This window comes from Budorcas taxicolor, chromosome 4 (assembly GCF_023091745.1).
Source record: "Budorcas taxicolor isolate Tak-1 chromosome 4, Takin1.1, whole genome shotgun sequence".
Lineage (NCBI taxonomy): Eukaryota > Metazoa > Chordata > Mammalia > Artiodactyla > Bovidae > Budorcas > Budorcas taxicolor.
The window spans coordinates 40,916,914-40,935,088 of record NC_068913.1 but is presented as its reverse complement, the minus strand read 5'-3'; the positions used below and the strand labels follow the sequence as shown (position 1 = coordinate 40,935,088).

Here is an 18,175-nt window from a genome sequence, read left to right as displayed (position 1 = left end):
TAATCCAAAACAAACAGACAACAAACCATTGAGAAGTTTTAACTTTCTGAGTGTATACCTGGGAAACTCTAGAGATTAGTCTACCTGTTTAATGCAGATTATTCTACATACTCAATTGATGAGGCAAATTTAATTTGGCACAATTATTTGCTTAAGTGCAGAGCCCATTTTAAGAAAATATTAAAAATAAAAATTTGTAAGCCTATTTGAATTCAAGCAGTTACGTTGAGGTAATGGAAATAACTGATCATTTTGTTATAAATGATCTGATTCATTTTTTTTAATTAGAAGATAATTGTTTTACAAAGTTGTGTTGGTTTCTGCCATGCAACAACGCAAATGAGCCATAAGTGTATATAGGTCACCACAGAGCACCAGGTTGGACTCCCTGTACTATGCAGCAGCTTCCAACTAGCTATCTAGCTTACACATGGTAGTGTATATATGCCAATGCTATTGACTGTCTTTATATCAGTAAAATTGTGTGGGTTTTTGTGTATGTGTGTGTATGTGACAATTACATTATGCTGATTATTATTTTCCATATTTTTTCTAACAGATTGGCTGCTAAATTATAGGACAATCAAATAGAAACAAGCTGTATATTCCTATCAAATAACAGTATATTCAATTAGCAACCCAGAAGATTGAAGATGGTTTTACACAAGATTATGAATCATGTTTAGGATTTATAGAATTATTGAGGTATATAGAGATCATCTTATTTCCTAACATGAATTAATTTTAATGTAATCTAAGCATTTTCCCTATTAACAAAGAAATGTCTATGTGTATTACTAAATAACTAAATTTATGAAAATATAACAAAACATTAAAATTGAGACACATAGTATTATCAAAAACATAATTCATGATTATTATTTTGTGTGATGAGAGATTATTTTATTGATATAAATCTGCTTTTGAGCAAAGTAAATACCTTGAGAATACAGTATCAAATTATCAGCATAGACAAAATAACAAATAATATGGTCTCAATTCTTTTAAAGATTTTTTTTAAGTATATAACTAGCAATAGATCAAATTAAGTTTTCAAAACCTCCACATTTTATTATTATCAGCCATCATAAGTATAACTTAGATTAATTATCCATAGATTAAAATTTAGTTATTAGAAAAAAGTTGTTAAAATTTAGAATACTGTATAAATATACATTTATATATTTATATATATATAATGTCTTAAACTAATACAAATATATAAAACATCTTAAACTAATAACTTAAAGTGGCATATTCTAAAATGAATGTGGAGAATATCAGTCCCAGGAGATGTTACTAGAAATAAACAAAGAGAGAGGGGGTAATCTAATTATGGAAAATTTGGGAAAAGCTCTTTTTAAAGGGCCACACTGAAAACAGTCAAGACGTTAGTGTCATCTGGCTTAATGGATGAATCGACTGCATAACAGATCAGGATATGATGGAAAAATCAGTTAGAAAGAGCACTGTGGCAGGTAATTACATATAATTTATACTTCATTTCATTATGAAATATTTAGAGAAAAGCCAGTTACCTTTGTTTTCATAGAGGTCAAATTCATGGCCAAACTCCTTTTTTACTCCACTTGACATGCTATTGAAAGGGAACCAGAGGCATCGTTTTCTTGCTTTATCAAAAACAAAGGCCCTGAAAAAAATATCTGAATGAAAAGAAGGAATACTACTATTTATACAGCTTTTAAAGAATAGGTACATGGTTTAACCAAGGAAGATAATGTAAAAACGATGAATTATTACGTATACAGAAACAAGGATATTTGAACCTACAATTTTGATAGTGAAATGAGACAAAACAAAATTAAATTTTTATAGCTGTAGATTTAAATACAAGATAGAGTAAAATTTGAAATGGTGTCATGTTATTCTACATGAAATGTAGAAAAATGAGGGCTTCAACAAGCACAATCAATATACAACACAATTACTTGACTTATTTATGAAGATTTTATTATTTTTGTTAAGTACACAGAAAGTTGGAAGGTTTTTTTGTGGTTATATATAAATGATTATATTTGAAATATCATGATTAATTTCCAAAGTTTATAATTATAAAAAGCATATTCTAAACTGACATGTCCTAAAATGCAATAGACAAATCACAACCCCAAGAGATCCTGCTAGCAAAGAAGGATCTGAAATCAAATGTTTGGGAAATTTTACATATATATCCTTTCTTGTTGAGTTATAAAGCATTGAAACTTATTAAAGGCTATGAAAATCCCACTATTAGTTGGCTTTATATAAGTCAATGTTTCCTAAATAGATTTGCTTGCATAAGCATTTTTAATTTTTAAGAAACTATTAATATACTAGAGAATATGCTTCTGATATATCATTTTGACAAAAATAACTAAAATGTGTTAACTCTTAAAATAATCATTCCTACAGCTAAGTATTATATTGGATTTTTGTTGCTCACTAAAAAATGTGTTTCTAAAAAAAAATGTTTCTAAAGAAGAATGATAAATACAAAAATCTCTTAACTGAGAATAGTAAAGTACTTAAAATTTTCAACACATTAAGTGTTACCATGTTTTACAATACAAAAAATAAAGTTAGAACTCTGAATTATTTTATTTCCATTAAGAAATAATATTAAAACTCCTTCTTACCATGTTCATGCTAACTATAATGCCACCATGTATAAGCATCAAATTAAGAGAAATACACAGATTTTCTGAGAATAAATACAGATTTTTCACTCCCAGGCCATATATTTTGAAACCTCAATTTTCTTGCAGTTCTAGATAGTTCAAGTTAGTCACTTACTTCTTAACATTTCAACAGCTTTTAAATAATTTTAAATGAGGTGAAATAACTTTTATAAAACAAATTTTTAAAAGATGCTATAAAATTATTTAAAATATTTTATCTATTATTATATTTTTACATAGTACATTTTAGTCTATGGCTAAATAACTTCAAAAATTATATATATAAACTCTGAGCTTTGGTGTACATGTAGATGTTTTCAAATATCCACCTACAAGAACATTTTATACCTGTAATAGCATTAGAAAACAAACATAAAAATATATTGTTGCAACTGATAAGAAATAATAAGAGAAAAACTGACTAATAATAGATTTTCATTTTGATCTGGAATACAGTAAACTTATGCAATACGTGTTACATTTCCCTATTGTAGGGTGTTAGGGAAAGAATGTTAAATGACTTTGAAAGTGTAATAATTAGATAAAGAATACACATGAAGATAAAAAACTAAACAAATACCTAAAAGGAAATCTTAAAATTATAGAATCAAATACCTGCCACTTAACTTCACCTTAAAATGAAACTGTACCACACATACATATGTCTTTTCAGTCAATAACATGGCAGGTGACTCATTGAACCCCATCAAGAACATGTAAGATTGCTTATTTCATTCACCATTTTCTCACAATCCATGGTAATTCATACACTCTTAGAAAACTGTTTTTTGCTCATATCATCTTACACCTCTATATGGACTGGATCCAAGCTAACAAATTCCATGAATTGCATATCTTCTTTTAAGTTTGAGTTTTGAGTCTTTATCTTAGTCATATTTTTAACTACCATCTTCCTTTCAAGAATTCATTTTGTTGAGTTGTTTATGGCAGGAGTGCACTTTCAATACCATTTACCCTGTCATAGTTAGAAATTTTCATCTCTTAAGTCAGTTCTTGAACGTAAATTTTCTGAAAAGCTTTAGAATCAGGCATTCTGGTCATCTTTCTCGTACAGCAAAAAAAATATTTTCAGTCTCTATAAAATCAGTATTGTCGACCCTTCCTCAAGAGGAAACAGTGTTTGAGACTTCCACCTCATGCCCCACTGAATCACAGATGCTTTCATACAGCATTGTTGGCATTTTCCAAACGTTTTTGTGTAATTGCCGTTGTTTTTTAATGATTCTAGTTCATGTTACAAGCTGCAAAAAGATCTTCAATTCATGAAGAACTTACTTTTAGAGTATTACAGTATGTCCATTCAATTCTGAATGGAATCACTAAATATATTACTTAAATAGGTGTGTGTGTGTGCACGCGTGTGTGTGCACGTGTGTGTGTGTGTATATATATATATCAGTTCAGTTCAATTGCTTAGTCGTGTCCGACTCTTTGCGACCCCATGGACTGCAGCATGCCAGGCCTCCCTGTCTATCACCAACTCCCGGAGTTTACCCAAACTCATGTCCATTGAGTCAGTGATACCATCCAACCATCTCATCCTCTGTCATCCCCTTCTCCTCCAGCCTTCAATCTTTCCCAGCATCAGGGTCTTTTCAAATGAGTCAGTTCTTCGCACCAAGCGGCCAAAGTATTGGAATCTCAGCTTCAACATCAGTCCTTACAATAAACACTCAGGACTGATCTCCTTTAGGATGAACTGTTTGGATCTCCTTGCAGTCCAAGGGACTCTCAAGAGTCTTCAACACCACAGTTCAAAAGCATCAATTCTTCTGCGCTCAGCTTTCTTTATAGTACAACACTCACATCCATGCATGACTACTGGAAAAACCATAGCCTTGACTAGACAGACCTTTGTTGGAAAAGCGATGTCTCTGCTTTTTAATATGCTGTCTAGGTTGGTCATAACTTTCCTTCCAAGGAGTAAGCGTCTTTTAATTTCATGGCTGAAGAATCACCTGCAGTGATTTTGGAGCCCAGAAAACCAAACTCAGCCACTCTTTCCATTGTTTCCCCATCTATTTCCCATGAATTGATGGGACCAGATGCCATGATTTTAGTTTTCTGAATGTTGAGTTTTAAGCCAAGTTTTTCACTCTCCTCTTTCACTTTCATCAAGAGGCTCTTTAGTTCTTCACTTTCTGCCATAAGGGTGGTGTCATCTTCATATCTGAGGTTATTGATGTTTCTCCCAGCAATCTTGATTCCAGCTTGTGCTTCTTCCAGCCCAGCATTTCTCATGATGTACTCTGCATATAAGTTAAATAAGCAGGGTGACAATATACAGCCTTGATGTACTCCTCTTCCTATTTGGAGCCAGTCTGTTGTTCCATGTCCAGTTCTAACTGTTGCTTCCTGACCCGCATACAGATTTCTCAAGAGGCAGGTCAGGTGGTCTGGTATTCCCATCTCTTTCAGAATTTTCCACAGTTTGTTGTGATCCACACAGTCAAAGGCTTTGGCATAGTCAATAAAGCAGAAATAGTTGTTTGCATTTTTTATGATTCAGCAGATGTTGGCAATTTGAACTCTGGTTCCTCTGTCTTTTCTAAAACCAGCTTGAACATCTGGAAGTTCACAATTCACATATTGTTGAAGTGCATACTAAGTCACTTGTGTCCAACTCTTTGTGACCTAATGGACTGTAACCTGCCAAGCTCCTATGCCCATGGCATTCTTCAGGCAAGAACACTGGAGCAGGTTGTCCTGCCCTCTTCCAGGGGATCTTTCCAAACTAGGGATCAAACCCATGTCTCTTACTTCTCCTGCACTGGCAGCTAGGTTTTTTTCCACTAGTGCTACCTGGGAAGCCTATATATATTTAGGATAGACAAGTGTGAAGGATGACACCATTTCTGAGCAGAGACCTTTGGCTGCACATTGGTGTTACCAAAAGTGGTTTTCTGCACAGGTTGGCTTAAATTTGGTGACTTAATATAACTCAACCAGAATATGGTAGAAAAGTGTGAAACCTCATATACATGGGATATGTAGAGATTTATTAATCAGGTCACATGTCTTCTCCAACACAACAAAATCATTTTCATTTCTCCTAAATAAAACAAAGGGAAGTCTGTTTTGTTTTTTCTAGCCGAGGGCTGACTAGTGTAAAAACTGAGGCTTAGCAATACTTTCCTTACTTGTGGACCCAGGAGAGTGCATTTTCAGATTCAAAGTTAAAAATCAACAGTGAGATGTGGTTCTTCCCCCAATCCCTTTGCCCTGCCCTTCTAACCCTGAGAGGGAAAAACACAATAAATCCAACCTCCTCAATCACCAGAAGAACATCTCCATAAATCTACACAGCTGAGATGCTGATTGAAAGTAATTTTCTCTATTTTTTTTTTAAATCTCAAGACTTTTCTAGGAAAGTCAGAGAAAGATGAAATTATCATAGGAATTACTTGCAAAGTTAATTCCCCACTCCCCGTGCCAGGAAATATCTCCCTGTAAGTGGCAATTTGGCTATAAGAATACTTCTAGAGGAGATATAAATGAAAAGAAAACAGATAGTCTGTCTTCCCACTAAATCTATGGAAGACTTCCTCTGACCATGTCCTTTCTCCTCAGACCCATAACACTTATTTCTCTGAGAAAGGCAATTTGAATATAGGAATTCTGGCCATGACATTCCTAAAATCTGTGTTCACATCGTGTGTCACAACCCAAATGTAATAGAGTAGACTTCAAAAGTGACAGGCGGCCCTGTGCAATGCTACTGAAATGGAATGAAATAGGGAATAAAACAGTGAAAAGTGAGAGGAGGGAATGTTTTTTCAAGAACTAGGACATGAATTTTCTTTGGGCAATTTGGAAGACTATTCAGATGAAATTGTCACCTTCATGGCCCCAAACTCCAAGTTTTATGCTCTGAGAGTACTGACAAAGTGGTAAGGAATTTTCCTGGGAGGTGCAGAAGAACTTTCAAAAAATAAGAAAACTCCCCATTTGAGTCCCCTCATGCCTCTTTGAATTGCTCCATCACGTTTCATCTAAAACTTCATTACACTACCTCCTAACTATTTTAAGAAGCTGTTTAAGCTTTTGCTGCTAACACCAATACCCCTATGTTTTTATCTAATTATATCAACACTTTTTATTTCTAGCCCTAAAGACAATAAGTTGCAGTAAGTTTTGACTGTTGCCCAATTTATATTCTGAAAATTCCTCCACTCCTCTTGTGAGAAAAAAAAGAAAAAGTGTACTCTGAACAGAATATTTTAAAATATTAGCAGTAAAAAGTTAATCTAATTGAATTTTAGTTCCTAAAATTCAATTGTTCATAAAATGAGAAAACACACATTCCATAACTAAAACCACTGTGAATTCTAAACAATCTTGTGGTTCATGTGTTCTCCCTTACACATATTCCCATCAAGTGAGAGCTAAGCCTTCTGTTATAACGAGTGAAAACTAAAATCAAGCTTATAATTTTAAGAGCACATCCCATTGAATACAAAACTGATGATGATAACGAGCACATTCTATATTTGGAAAATTATTCTAAGAACAAAATGAAGCAACTTACTTGCAAGTGAATGGAAGTCCTTTATTCCTAATACATCTATTGGCACATTGGTCTGCAGTGTTCATTTTTTTTGTTTTTATCTTCAGTAATGGGTCCTCTTTAATTAGAGTAGTCTTTGCTGACCTTTTGAATTCATGAAGTGTGTTTCTTCTTTTCTTCTGTCCTTCTATTAATAATAATAATTTTTTTAAACATAGGGGAAAATATTTTAAGGGTCATATAGTAAAATATCCTTTAAGAATCATCTACAAGATAGTGATTTGACAACATACCAGACCTCCAGGGCTTGGAGGTAGAATGATGTGGGGAATGATACTCTCAGATAATTAAGAGCAAGAAAGGAATACTTAATTGTGAAGAAAAAATAACTTCTCATACAGAGTCACTTATCTACATTCTTTCAAATGAAGGATGCTTTTAAAAATTAGGACACAGTTCACTCTTAAGAAATAAGTAACATGATATTCTCCAAAAAGTATGAAAGCAAGCGCCAGGCATATCATATCATATTATGTTCTATAATTTAATTTGTCATTTCCTTCTACAATTGATCTTATGTAACTTATACTATTAATACTAATTAGATAAGCCAATTCAATGACAGGTGAGAAACTTCTTAAAAATGGTGCACTGGATAAATACTTGACTTGCTCTTTAAAATATTTCATTCTATTCGTATTTTAGTCTTTCTCATTTCTTACATAAGTGTTTTCTGTGTTTGGGGGCACTATTTCTTAGTATCGCTGAACTGCTTGTTTTGAAATCAAGCCAAATGCTATAAATCAAATGAATGTAAAACTTCATCCTTTAATGAAACAATATCATTTTTCTTCATCATAGTATTCTACCAGGCCCCTAGATACATGAAGCCTCCTACTAAAAACCTAAAGAGCAGAGCCAAAACATCCCAAAAGACTTAATCTTTGAATAATTTTGGAATATGAAGAACTTGCTTCTTCATTCTTAATTTATCCAGTTACCTGATCTCTAATGATGATCTCTTTCACAATGAGGATCAAATTGTCTAAGAGACTGTAGCCATTTTATAAAGGATGGACATAACTGTGTCCTTTCCCTGCCTGTCCAACTTTCGAATACCCTTATAGCAAAGGTAGCAATAAATTTTTAAGATAAAGAAACCAAGATACAGGGGGAAACTGACAACTTAGAAGATCTGATTCAAAATCCAGCTGCCTGGATTCAGAACCCCAGAACTCTTAAATACTTACAATGCCATCTTCCGCTAAGATTTGCTAAGAGAGTATACAAAAATATGGCTTGTAAATAGTTTCTGAGGATTTGGTTAAAGCTATCAATAGATAAATAACTTGCATGTCAAAACAAGAAATCATTTCCGGTCTTTAAACATGGTGAAATGTGTCGAGAAAAGAGGATGAAAATTTTTGTGCAGAAAATTGGGAAATACGGCTTAACAGAGTGAGATAACAAGAATAGCATCATACTCTGAAGCTTGCCAGCAACTACTAGCTCCAGTTGTGTTATTAAACATGCAAATGCTGCTCACTAATATCCATCCTAACATGAAGTCCACAATAAACAGGAGAAAACATGAATTCCTCTGAATTTCTGGTTCTCTGTAAAACCCCAAAATACAATCCCCAAGAGACTGGAACTAATTTCTATAATAATGCTTACATTTTATTTTCTTTTCTTCAGCTTTTCTTTGCCCTACAAGATGAAATGGCTATGGTAGAAGAGATATAATTTAGAAGACATTTTAACATAGAAACTCAGTCAACCAAATAATCTATCAACATGTTATTCATTGAGTGTGGACCAAATGCCTTGCATAATGTTGGCAGACTGATGATAATTCTGGCATTCTTATTGACTTGCCAAGTGACTTTGTTTTATTACCTTAAATGCTAATATCCCATTATTCCATCTACTGATGCAAAATAAAAGTTATAGTTGAATTAAAAGGGGTGATTTAAACTATAATCATTTGGAAATCAATTTGGATTATGAAACATTATGAATATGCAAAATTTTACTTTTGTTTTTGAAATTTCATCCTTTAATTTCTGGCATAAGAGAAGAAACTGTTATTCTCCCAAGCTAAGAAGTGGTATTATTCTTTTCAAATTTTGATTTCTGTCACATGACCATGTTAATGGGAGCTAAGTTTCACCACTAAGAGTTTTTCCTTCTTTTGACCTTAGTGCACTGTTTCATAGGTGCACTATTTCTTCAGATGATTTCATAAAAATCATCTGAATTTCTGTATAAATTGGAATATTTCTTAGCGACAAATAGTAATAAATGCAAAAAATATATTCAAAAAACTATTACCAAAATGGAAAAAATATGTAATATATATACATATATATAATCAATTAAATTAACTAAAAGTACAGAACTTAAATTGGCCTAATGTATATTGCATTTAAAACATATGTTTAAGTGTGAGAGAAGAATGTAAAACTAAATTTAAAAGGTCTAAGACAAACACTGAGTTCAGATATACATTTTACTAATTACAAAAAATAGCACCCCTGGTCAGTGCTCTGTTTTGTTTTCTCAGAACCAGACAACAGAAGGAAGGCATTGAGGATGACTGTAGAGAAAAGGGGTTTCTGTGGGATCGTTGGTTGTGTTTAATTCTTCAGATCCTCAGTTGACCTATAGAAATGTGTTAATGTGTGGCTGTACCTCATAAAAATAGTCTACTCTTGCTGACAAACTTTCGATCACTACCTTTCATCTAAAGATCAAAAAGTATCCTGAAAAACAAATAAATCTATAATTTCCCTTTACTAGATAATAAATAGGAGAGAAAAGCTTGTCTGGGGTTACAAAGCTAATCAGAGCCAATCAGAACCAGAAACTAGGATTCCCTTTTTACTCTTTATTTCTAATGACTTAGAAACTTTCCCTTATAATTCAGTCATCTCTACTAGGTCAGTAAATGATTACTCAAAACTGCAAAGTTCAAGCTAGTTGTACATCATGTAATCCACACACCTATAAAATTAATTCCTTCTTCAATAAAAGAAAAATTCAAAACAGGAGTCATTCAAAAACAGCATCTGAAAATAAAATTCCTTTGCTAAAAATACTTTCAACTTTCTCTTCCATATGGATTAACAACTGATGCTTGTTTTGCTAAAAACAGTTAAAACACAAACTTAATTTTGGAGGAAACTCAAAAATATCTTTGGATCAGATTTTCCCTACTATTTTTTTGTGCATGACTGTTAGTTGAAGTTTATAAACAAAATACTGAGATGAAATCAAAGGGTAAGAGATCACTGCAACTTTGTCATGCTTTCCTGTATTTTAAACTGCAACTCCTTTTCCCTCTTCCCTCAGTATGGGAAAACATTCTCAAAGCTATATTTCCTAAAGAAACTTAAGTCCCAGTTTTAGAACTGAAATCATTAGGATCTTAGTGAAAACCTACAAACAGAAAGTAGGGTCAAATGTACCAAGGTGCTTGAAGAAAGACACATTTCTCCCTCTGGTCCCCAGGCCTCACACTCATTTCTCTCAGTACCTCATATATTTCTTCTCTGTGTGGACTAACCATTGACTTCAAAGGAAAATCATGCAAAGGAAAGGATTTGCAGGGTGTGGAAAGAAGCAGGAATCTGGCTCCACATATTCTGAGAAACCTACCCACGTGATTAGTGATTAACAGCTTGAAGTGGCAAGATGTTAAGATGAAAGTACACAAATAATTAATGGAAGGGAATGGTGGTGACTGGAAATTTACTTCCCAGAGGCAAAAATCATAAAAACAAGTCCAACTCTTCATTGCTGTTATCTAGGACTTGCATTCATAAGCAGACAATTTTCTCCCCTTCTTTAGAGAAGTGAACAATATCACAAGTAAAGATGTCAAAAAAGGATCAAATCAGATTTCAATCAAATGTTAGTATTTGAGAAGCAGCATACTTATCTCTTCCAAAAATATTTACAAATGAAATGATGTTCAGTATGAGTTTAGGACCCTCCCTAGGCATCTCCCTCCTTCTACTTCATTCCACTTCCTCCTTCAGCCTCTTCCTGGTCTCTTGCTTCATTGTCTGTTTCTTTCTACAGCTCTCCTCCACACCCCAACCAAAGCAACCACACTTCATCCATGTATCTTGTGAACTCAAAACCATCTGGCTGTGATCCATAATGTCTAAAATAATGTAATTTAGTGTGATGTTCAAGCATACGTATGCACCACGCTCAGTCGGGTCTGATTTTGTGGCCCCATGGGCTCGAGTCCACCAGGTTCCTCTGTTCATGGGATGTTCAAGGTAGGGATACTGGAGTGGGTTGCCATTTCCTTCTCCTCCAGGGGACCTTCCCAACCCAGGGATCGAATCTGCATCTTTTTTGTCTCTTGCATTGGCAGGCGGATGCTTTACCACTGTGCCACCTGGGAAGCTCATATACATGCTAGTCTATCTTATTTTTCCAAACCCAGGTCATACTCTTCCTCCTCAGGCACTCAGTACACCACCCCTACATGATTACTTGTCCTTTGTTATACTTACTCATTTCAGTACCTTCAGCCACTTTATGTTTCCCTGACTTAAATACTGAGCATACTACTACCTATATTTTCATACTCCACTTGGGCACTACATACCCCCTAAACCTTATTTGATCTTCTAAGCTAGACAGGAACTCTCAACCATAACATAATACTACTTCTAACACAGCATCATCCTTGTATTACTAACTAAAATAGATTTTTTAAGTAAGTTTTGATTGATTTCACTGCTGCTGTTTTCAATATAAATAAAAGAAAAAATGCACATTGCATATTTCATTCACATAGATTTAAGTAAGAATCTCAGTTCTATCCATTATCTAAGATAATAAGACAAAATAGTGAAGATTTTAACTTCAGTTGCCTTATGTAAAATGAGTCAATCCAACAATGCCAATCTTATTAGAATTAAACAAGCTTTGTTTTAGAACCAGGTCCATAACAGTTGCTCAGCAAATGTAAGTCTTCATGTCATTTGTGCACAGACTCCTTGACAACAGGGGCTCCTTTAATGTTCCTTTGTTGTTGTTAGAGGGAATTGGATATTTGTATCCAGCGCAGGTGGGATGATGGAGGATAATCCTATGTGGACTAGTTTCTTATAAAGATGGCTTGGGTCTATAACAATCAATATTTCTTCAAGTTTTTTTAAACTGTTCTAAAAATATCTCCATAATACATTCTGCTCATAACTGGTTATCACCTCATTATAATACCCACTTTGTTTTAAATATTGTGTTATCTCACAGTATGTAAAATTGCAGACTCATCAGATAAATCAAAAAAGTATAACCTAAGCAAGTAACAGCAATAACAAAGTTCTCAATGTTCCATGTTAGATGTTATAAAAAAAAACAGACTTTCTTTGTATGTTCTCAGAGGGCTAGCCATGTTTTCTACTTTGAAGAATGTTATGTTTTTCTAAAAACCATCAAAATAAACTTGACAAAGGCAAATCCTCTTTTTGATAACAATTTTAACATTATCCACTCTAGGAATTATTCTGTTATCTGTAATTCCCAAGTGACTTCTTCTTGCTTGCAGCCTTCTCTTGGGTTCCATTCTCCCTATATTCAGGAAATGCAGTCATTTCAACACTAGCCAAAGTGAAATATAATTACAAATGTAGATCTCCTGCCAAAGTTTCAAAATGCATCCCAAAAGCAAATAGACATTGTCTATGGTTGATCTACTGTTTGGGTTTTCCACACCGCAATCCCCATGTATTAGCACAGATGACTCCAGGTAACCATATTCTACTTCAGCCCATCAACATTTTAATCTTAGAAACAAAAATCCTCAAAATGTTAGCCATCATTTCAATTTAGGCTAAAATCCCCCAAACCAGCAATGTCATATAAGAATTAATTTTAACACGACACATCTCAAGGGTGGTAACCTGCTAGATTGATACTTTTTTTCCATCTCTTTAGAAGTCTAACATAAATATTTTCAAACTGACCCTTTCCACAGTGTTGTTTTCCAAAAAGAACACGTCACAAAGTCAAAGAAAGCCAGGTGGGACTGAATGACTTTTCTTGTCATTTGCAAATTCTTGGTGTTTTGACCCTTTGGATTACATTGAAAACTAGATCAGAGGGCTGATAAATTTCATATTTAACTTATCTCAAAAAATATAGCCAGTCCTCTGTCTTGTATTATTTTTTTAAAAACCATGTCTACCGTCTGGGCATTTGTTCTATTCCTTTACTCCCCTGTGCCCACCTCTGATGCTCACTACCCTCTCCTGTTGGCATCCCAGCCACGACAGTGATAATACAACCAAATACAGATGTTTCCTCTTGCCCTGATAACAACAGAAAACTTCCCAAAGCAGCAAATGAAAGTCTAAACTTCCAGGCAATATGAGCTCCCAAGCAACTCCTTCCCAACCTGTAAATGCTGGGGAGAAAGCAGGACACCAAAAGGAGCAGTTCTGCAGCTGTAATCAAGTCACAATTTTGGCCTCCCTTGCACTGCAGTGTCCAAAGGGCAGGCTTCCATACTCAGAAAGAATAAGACCTTAGAAGAGAGGCTTTCTCTTTCATTTTTATAACATGCATATACTCAGAGTTTAATCTGCCTTCTCCAAATGAAAACCTGTATTAAGTCATAATTTGGCCCTGAATGTTGACTGAGTGAGGTGAGATAGCAGACTGTCGTGGAAAATTGTCTCTTAAAAAAAAAAAATTGTGTCCCTGCTGTACTGACCATCACTGTCCCCGTTCAGATCAGACCCTCTGTTCAGCTTTAAACTTCTCCAAGCCGGTTTTTGCACTCCATTCCCATTCCACCATCCAGGACTATCAGGCTAAGTGAGATGGGGCTGGATCAATGGAGAGATGGGTGGAAACAACAGGGGGGATGCTAATTATCATTTTAAATGCTTTTCAAACAGCAAACGAATGTCAAAAGAAAGCTAAATGAGAGGTTCTAAAAAAACCTTTCCACAAGCTGAGTTAAGGAAGGATGCTGGGAGTAGGCAAAGGGAGTTAGGGAAAGCAAAGGTTGGCAAGAGAGAGTTGAATAATACTATTAAAGGAGAAAACTAACCTGCATAGGGGATGGCGATGGGAAGCAAGAGGAGGTGTAGGAGGACGTGCTGCAGCAGCAGCACTGGCAGAAGTCTGATCACCCACATGGTCCTGCTGGGTGTGCTGGCGGATCCCACTGGAGCAGATGCCTGGGTGAAAGAATCCTGTTCCGACTCAGAGCCTAAAAGAGCCCGTCGGCTCTGAGCTGCTTTTTATTGCGATGAGCTAAGTTTGTTGTGTGATTAACTGGAAAGATCTAGGTCTGAACTCCCTCTTACGGTAAGAAACTGTTTAACAACAGCCCTTTACTCTCTCCCACCCCCCCTCCTTTCCTCACTAACCCCCCCCGCCCCCCCCTTCGCCCACCACACCACCAAACAGATCCCAGCTCCCCACCCCCCACCCCCACTCTGCTTAGGAAAGAAACTTACAAAGAAAAGGTCACCTGGCCTGAGGCCAGCTGCAATTTGGAAGTTGGAGCTCCAGATCCCAGTGGCTCCTATCCGAGTAAGGAAGGGAGGAGCAAGGCTCAGTCCAATAGCTAAATCAAGGCACAGGCAGAGGACCAATTTGCTAAGTTTAAACAGGAAAATACATGTGTTTACATATCTATTTGGGAAAAGAGGAAGGGGAAGCAGCATAAGAAGAAAGCAAAGCGCTGCCTTTCTGTTAAATGTGCTTCAACTCCTAATCTGTCTAGTTGCACTGCTAGAGCAATCTAGGGATTCCAAACACTGACGCAGTTTCCCTAGGGTGTTAGAGCCCGGGAAAGAGCTGGGAGGCAGTTGGGAGGCAGACGGCAGCAGGTCCAAGCCCAGGTAGAAAGAAGTGCCATGAGAACAGAGTATGATACTGTAGGGTAAAAATAAATGAACCAACAAAACAAAAACACCCACGATTGTCAGGCAGAAAAATTGCCCCTCTTCAATGGGCTCAGAGCAGGTAACTTTGTTCAGAAGCTCAGCTAAGCTCCCCAGTTACAGCAAAGGTACCAAAAGCACATAAACTTGTCTGATTTGGGGACTGTGATAAAATTTGGTCATGCCCTCTTCTTAAAGTGTCTAAAACATTGAGATTATCCACTGCCTCTCCCTGGCAGATAAATGTGGCATGGATTCCATGTTCTGCCTCTCCTCCCTTCCTTTTTTCTAGCTCCATCCCAGCCTCCCTCAAAGTGGAGGGGATGAAGGGCTTGCACTGGGAAGGAGGGGAGAAGATAAGGGGCGGACACTTGTGATACAGAGGTTTGTCTTTGCACCTTGAGGTAGTGCTTTGATTATTTTAGGTAATAGCTTGTGTTATTTTTAATGAATTTGGGGGTACAGTTGCCCCATGTGTTTCTGAAATGGATACAAATAAGAACAATGTCTCTGTCTACAGAGGAAGGGAAAATGGGCATAATGTGGTCTGTCTCTGGAGCTGTCCAGAGATGGTAGTGGGCAAAATTAAAGCCATCTTCAAAACAGTCTTTCCTCCACAGCTCTCATTCCTCATCCTTCAGTTCAGCCCACCCCCACCTCCTGAAAGGACTTGAACCTGAGGAAGAGCTAGAAAGTGAAAGTGAAGTCACTCAGTCCTGTCTGACTCTTTGACCCCTTGGACTGTAGCCCACCAGGCTCCTCTGTTCATGGGATTCTCCAGGCAAGAATACTGGAGTGGGTTGCCATTTCCTTCTCCAGGGGATCTTCCCAACCCAGCTATTGAGCCCAGTGATTGAACCTGGGTCTCCTGCATTGAAGGCAGATGCTTTAACCTCTGAGCCACCAGGGAAGTGCTAGCTATTAAGAGAACTAGTCTTGAGGAATCCACTTCATCTTACCTTTTCCTATTTTTAATCCTTTTCTTTTCTCATTTTCTCCATATAAAAACAAAACCAAGCAAACACACAAATAATTTCTCAACCTTTCCTAATGTCCTAAGTACTCATTTTACTTTACTTTTTAGTCCGACTGTTAGCAACCCCATGACTGTGGCCCACCAGGCTTCTCTGTCCATGGGATTTTCCAGGCAAGACTACTCGAGTGGGTTGCCATTTCTTTCCCCAAGGGGTCTTCCCAACCCAGGGATCAAACCAGGGTGTCCTCCATTGAAGGCAGATTGTTTATGGTCTGAGCCACCAGGGAAGCCCACACGCTTTCTATTACACTTCTTGCAAATTCTCAATTTCAGTATGTTACTGTGTGACCATGATCCTAATTTGCCCCATGGTAACTCCTGTGCTTGGCTAGGGATTCAGGCTCCTTTTAAAGAAGCTAGATTTTTTGATAAGTAAATTCTGTAGGTAAACAATGAAGGACCAGTCTTCCTATTTGTTTTCTCTCTCTCAGATAAAGCAGAATCAGGGCTATAAGCATAATTTCAATTATCATTATAGCTTGGGGCAAAATCTATCCTGGATAAGAAACTTAGCGCACCAAAAAGAAATTGAACAATCTTATTTAACAGGTTACACATTTTCACAGTTTTTCTTGCCACATTAAATATAATTTATTTAGAATTATTATTTATATTTCTATTTTGACAGGTTATTTGGTTTATCTATATTGAAATGACAACTAATATGCATTGAATTTTTGGTGTATGCTAAGCATTGAAGGAGATCAGCCCTGGGATTTCTTTGGAAGGAATGATGCTAACGCTGAAACTCCAGTACTTTGGCCACCTCATGCGAAGAGTTGACTCATTGGAAAAGATTTTGATGCTGGGAGGGATTAGGGGCAGGAGGAGAAGGGGACGACCGAGGATGAGATGGCTGGATGGCATCACTGACTCGATGGACGCGAGTCTGAATGAACTCCAGGAGCTGGTGAGGGACAGGGAGGCCTAGCGTGCTGCGATTCATGGGGTAGCAGACAGTCGGACACGACTGAGCGACTGAACTGAACTGAAGCATTGTACCAAATACTCTTAAACAGATTCTTACTAATCCTTACAATCAACCTACATTAAAAATAATCCCCATATATAGTTGAAACAGCTTAAGTAAATTATTTTTATTCTTAAATAACTTGCTGTAGATCCCAAAGGAATAAGATTCAGGTGAGAGAGCTGAACATTGTTGATCACAACACATAGGATGGGATAAATTTCTGTAAACCTTATAAGAACAAGATGTTAATCACTAAAATTATCCTGATACCAAACATATAGGAGGTGCTTAACAATAATTTACAAAAAAATGAAAGTATAAATAATTTTAAATCTCCCAAAAGTATGATGAAATACACAAAGTAATGAAACATGCTATTATTTTACTTTGTCTTGATAAAGATTCTCATTATTTTTTCAAGTCATAATCATATTTTTCCCATGCTCTGCTCTTCCTTTATACTCCTTAGTTTTTAAATTGTATAAATGCCCAAAAGTGTGAAAATTTGTTTGATAAGACAGAAAATTTTATGAAGACAATATTTTAAATGCTACAACTTATATAATTCCTTAAATACAAGATGGACCTCATTGCCTAAATAATATCATTTTAAATCTTTCATAAGTTTAAGTTTAATTCTAGTATTCCACACAAACTAGATTGATTGGGAAAAAAAAGTACAAGTACACCGCTAATGTTTTTTAAAAGCCTGTACTTGATCCCCTCCACTCCGTTCAAAAAAATCCCTGTCTTCAAAAGCCTCATGTTTCTCAATCACAAGTGATGTTTGAGTCCATTTACATTAGAGCAAAACTGATAGGACTTTGTGCTCTGTAGACCACTAAAGAGCTCTACATTCGTGGACAACCCATCTCATTAATTAAGTAATGGGCACATATATTGTGACATTCTGTTTGCTACTACTACTTTGTAGACTCAGTTTAGTCCTACACCTGGTTTCAAATCCCAGTTACTATCTTGCCAAAAGTTTTACTTTCATTTCAGTTTCCAAGGATTAATTGAAAAAAAAAAAAA

At 35.9% G+C, this 18,175-nt stretch overlaps 1 protein-coding gene across 1 annotated transcript in view; it reads right to left on the bottom strand.

Moving 5' to 3' along the window:
* Positions 1–14,378, bottom strand: part of HGF (hepatocyte growth factor) — an 82,882-nt gene extending 68,504 nt beyond the window's left edge. The window contains exons 1-3 of the mRNA XM_052638840.1: positions 14,291–14,378; positions 7,228–7,393; positions 1,539–1,651 (exon numbers count right to left, since the gene is read on the bottom strand). Of these exons, the coding sequence (XP_052494800.1) occupies positions 1,539–1,651; positions 7,228–7,393; positions 14,291–14,378 (367 nt within the window). The remainder of the gene's footprint in view (positions 1–1,538; positions 1,652–7,227; positions 7,394–14,290) is intronic.
* Positions 14,379–18,175: the final 3,797 nt, after the last annotated feature.